We start from the raw sequence: 4667 nt of genomic DNA, 5'->3' as shown, positions 1-4667 counted from the left end.
GCCGGCTGCTGTCCGCTCGTATTCGTGCAATTGCAGGAAGGGGCTGCGTTTAGAGATGCAGGGCCTTGTGTTGTTCGGTTGTCGTTTCCCCCCTCGTGTCTCAAGGCTTCGTGAGCGCTCTAGCTGATGCTAAAGGCAGACGAACCCGCGTCTGTTTGCCGTGAGGACCGGCACGGAGAAATGGTGCCGAGGTGAAGATTTGAGGGAGGGAGAGCGGTATCTGTTAAGCATACTGTGTTTTCTCACTTTGCACACCTCTGCATACCAGGGTACTTATATGTTGTTTTAAATCTCTGTTACGGCTGTTTGTGATTACAAATGGATGTGTGCATAGCTGGATTTCACAGGTCGTAGAAGAACAAAAACACTCAGCATGATTTTAGCGGTTAGCTCTGGGAGCTTGGACACTAATGGCACGAAGTCCAACACGTATTCTGTATGAAACCCCGCTTACTGCTGTGTCTCTCTGGGTGGAGTGGAACCTGCCTTCCTGCTAACTGGTGTCCAGGTTTCATCTCTTCTGGATTACGCGTATTGTTTCCCCTAACGGCGTGTGCAGCCTCCTTTGTCTCATTTCTGTCCTTCACGAACTGTGTAGAAATTACATACAGAAGGCTGATGCTAACTGCTGTAAGGATCGGGAAGGGTTTGGAGTGGTGATAATCAGAGCTGTGGATGAGGGCTATGAAACCTCAGGTTTGCTTGCCAGTGTGGTAATTATGTGTTCTTTGTGGAAGCGAGGGGATCAGATAAGGTGCAATTGTTTTGTTCACATAAGCTGAACTGTGTTCCTGCTATGTACTCTTGACAGGTACTTAAGATTTCAGTGGGGAGAGGCTTTTTTCCCCCCTTTATTATTGAAATCTACCATAAGAGGTGCTGCTTTCGCAGTATACAGGCTCTGTAGTCAGCAGCTTGAGCTTTAGATAGCTGTGAGCTTTCTGATCTTCGCTGTCTGTTTCTGCCTAAGCCTGCATGTCTTGCCACCATTGCCACATCCTTCTCAGGGGCAGGATTCTATTCGGAAGTTCAGTAACTTATGTTAAGGACTGAGGGACTAAATGGAGACCTGCATATTGACAGAGTGATTAACTTAAGCACGGAATTGCATCATAGCTTTGGTATCATCTGTAAAGAAATGCTGGGCTGAGTTAATGTTTTTAATCCGTTATTTGCTGTTGTCTAAATGGAAATGAAATCATGCTTGGGTCATCTCAGCTTTTATATGTGCTGTGTTGCTATCTTTCAGCTTCCCTTAACCGCTTTTTCTCTATTGTAGCATTTCATCAGTGAGTAAGCGCTGTAGGTTGTCTCCAGGTTGCTTTGTGCAGTACCTGTGGGTGTGGAACAGGGTACAGGATCTTAATTCTGCTCTGCCTTTTGTTTTGTGCCTAGGTGACTGCCAGCTGCAAGCACCTTGTCGAATTCAAAAGTGCACCACTGATTTTGTTTCCTTAACTTCGCATCTAAACTCAGCTCTCGATGGCTTTGACTTGGAGTTCTGCAAGGCCCTGCGAGCATACTCTGCCTGCACCTATCGCAACTCCAAAGTATGTCGCGGAAACCTAGTCTACCATTCTGCAGTGCTAGGGATCAGCGACCTCATGAGCCAGAGGAACTGTTCCAAGGATGGCCCCACGTCCTCCACCAACCCCGAAGTGACCCATGATCCCTGCAATTACAGTGGCCACACAGAAGCCAATGAATATCAAGGAGGGGAGAAAACTATCCCTACTTACCTATTTTGTGGCTTGTTTGGTGATCCTCATCTGAGGACTTTTAAGGATCACTTCCAAACGTGCAAAGTGGAAGGTGCTTGGCCTCTCATAGACAATAACTACTTAACAGTGCAAGTGACGAATGTGCCTGTCGTCCCAGGATCCAGTGCTACTGCTACAAATAAGGTATGGATTGTTCATAAACACTATATACGTCCAGAAATAGAAGGCCACAATAGCAGAGTTCTCATCCCTTAGCAGTTAAGGAGTTTGTTTCAGCGGGGATAGCTTCTTTCTTAGCAACAAACAAAAATGAAAAGAACTCATTTTCTTTCTCAGTCTCCTTTCAGCTCCTCACCCTCTCCAAATAAAAAAGCAACCATAAGTATTGCAGTATAAACATTTAAGCATAGTAAATTAGTGCTTCAAAATGGTTATCAAATTGCAGCATCCATACCCCTGCAGTAAACAGAAATTGTAGGCAAGGAGTGACTTGCTTTGCTTGAGTTCTCTAAGTTGTATAGCCATAACTGTAGAGAACAAAAAACGCTGGCACAGTGGTGCAAGATACGATTCACTAAGATCTTGAGGATTCATAGCAGAGACAAGAGTGGTAACTGTGGAGAATTGAGAGGCAATAGCAAAAACAAGTTATGTTGCCAGGTAGTTGTCAGATTATCTTATTTCTCTAGTTCTAGAAAGAAGCAGCAGCTGAAAATCTTGCCAAGATCATATGTCTCTTTTCAGACAGGCAAGACTTAAGATGGCTCTGCACCAAATTGCTTCAGGTGGCTAGGGAAGAAATGCGTATATTGATAGCATTTGCCATTTCTTTATCTTAAGAAAGTACACAATTCTTTCTGCCAAAGGTGAATAGCAGATGTGCCTATAGAAAGAAAGTGAAGAGATAGTATGAGTCTCACTGAGACACAATTAGATTTACTGCAGGAGACAGGGGTGTGAAAATGCTCTGAACTTTTGCAGGTACTTATTCAGCAGTAAATGAAAAGACCTGAACATATGCCTGAAACTACCACCTCCCTTCTTCCCTTTCTGGAATGAAACGACCTTTGTTTTAGCTGTGTTAGTGTGGCTCTTAGGGCCGGACATGTCTTGATCCTACTTGTACACAATATCAAGACGGCACTGAGGAGTTTTCGCTGTCTTATTAAGCTTAGAGGAAGGTTGGAGGAAGCACATTGTCCACCGAGATGTCTGTGCAGAAATATTAATTAATGCTGTTGTATTTTTTCTGGATTCTGAGATGCTAACATCAACGTTTATGTCAGCAAAGCAAATTTTTGCATATGCAGGAGGTGAAAATTTGGACTGATGCATTATTAAAATTCAAACGCATGTTTTCTTTCTTTTATCTTTTTATTTTCTAAGAACAGTCTGTGCTGTAAATGAGTTCTTACGGAGTATAAAAGCAAGGAATTATGCTATCTTGTCTACGTAAAAGAGTAAAAGAGACATAAGTCGCTTGAAATCTGCTCCAGAGTCTTTTTTAAAGGCACTTAAGAAATAAGTCCCTTTTCATATCTGCAGTAAGCTTCTGTCCTTGATTTTGATAAGGTTCTACAGAATGCTGTTTCTGTGTTGCTGGTAGTGCAAGAAGTAAAACTTGCCTCTGTACGCAAATTGTGTGAGTGTCCAGGGTGAGATGGCAGCAGGTAGGTAGTCTTATCTTAACCTTTAACTGTCCACATTCTAAATGCGATTGACCTTGGTAATGTGTAATGCTGGTACAAGCATTGTCAAACAGATAACCAAGAGTAGGAGCACTTCAGGAGATACTTGTCCGTACGTACTGGGGGAAATAACATGTTCCATGGAGTGTACTTTCTGTCCTTATTTCTGTTCTCAATGTTTTTGTATTCTTCCTTAATCTGGCAGTCTGGAAGAGGTGGGTGTGCTTCTTTTGTAATCCTGGGTTTAATATGCCTGCAGTTGCACAATGACAGCTCAGCGTGTGGAAGCAATTAAACAAGATGTACAGCTTAGGATGTTAGAAATGTTTCTAACAGTAATACCTGCTACATGCTTGCAGTCCTTCAGTATTTTCTTTCTTTGACAGGTAATCAAATTTTTATCAACATACCTGTTTATAGAAAATGAAGGTTGTTCGAACTGCTTGCATAAGTAACTTGACATTGTAAGTTTTAATACCTCTAATGCATTGTCTTGAGTCCCTTATCACTTTATGGAGCAGACTGTTACAAATGATGAAGGAAAGGCTTGTTAAAACTGTACTGCTGCTGCTGGATTGATGCCGGTAACGTTTTATCTGCCAGCGTTCTGTTTTGGTTGAGGCAGCTGAATATCTGCTGCTGGTGGTACTTCCCTTATTTTGCCATAGGGCTGCTTAAGATACCATTAAAAGAACTACCAAGAAAATTTCAGTGATTTTTACTTACAGAGTATTTCTGGCTTCAAGTATGCAGATAAGTTGTTTACCTTCTCCTTAAGAAAGGTTTCCAGAGCACAGTGCATCACTTGCTGGTTTCTTCACTGCAGTTGTTTGGGATAGATCCTTAATGGGAAATAATAACAAAGGTTTATGCTGATCTTAAGTTGTGCAGAAGCCACAACAAATACTATGTAAATTGCTAACTAGCTTACTTAATCCACCCTAAAGCCGACCTGTTGAAAGCAGAAACAAAAAGAATAGAATGCTTCAGTTTCTCCTGAATGCCATTTTTAAGGGAAGTGGTTTAAAGAGTCATAGGATCAGAATGTTGTATCTTCATCCCATATGTAGTATACACGTGGAAGTGGCATACCATCAAGTGGCCTTGTACATGATTACTGACTTCAGATTTGTTATAGCTGATCAGTGCACCAAGTTTTAGAAGAATCAGCAAAGTGAGAAGAACGTTATTTGCGAAGGTGCCCTTTCCTTTTGAAAACTTTGAGACTTGATTAACACCAGCAGTCTGGAGTCCATTT

At 42.1% G+C, this 4667-nt stretch overlaps 1 protein-coding gene across 1 annotated transcript in view; it reads left to right on the top strand.

The window, feature by feature from the left end:
- Positions 1-1259: 1259 nt before the first annotated feature.
- The window catches only part of RGMB (repulsive guidance molecule BMP co-receptor b), a gene marked incomplete at its 5' end in the record, with an annotated part of 11889 nt that continues 8481 nt past the window's right edge, over positions 1260-4667 (top strand). Inside the window, one exon of the mRNA XM_010725929.3 lies at positions 1260-1904. Within this exon, the coding sequence (XP_010724231.3) occupies positions 1260-1904 (645 nt within the window). The remainder of the gene's footprint in view (positions 1905-4667) is intronic.

This window comes from Meleagris gallopavo, chromosome Z (genome assembly GCF_000146605.3).
Source record: "Meleagris gallopavo isolate NT-WF06-2002-E0010 breed Aviagen turkey brand Nicholas breeding stock chromosome Z, Turkey_5.1, whole genome shotgun sequence".
NCBI classification, from domain to species: Eukaryota; Metazoa; Chordata; class Aves; order Galliformes; family Phasianidae; genus Meleagris; species Meleagris gallopavo.
The sequence above is the reverse complement of the archived record's forward strand: the minus strand, read 5'-3'. Positions and strand labels throughout refer to the sequence as shown.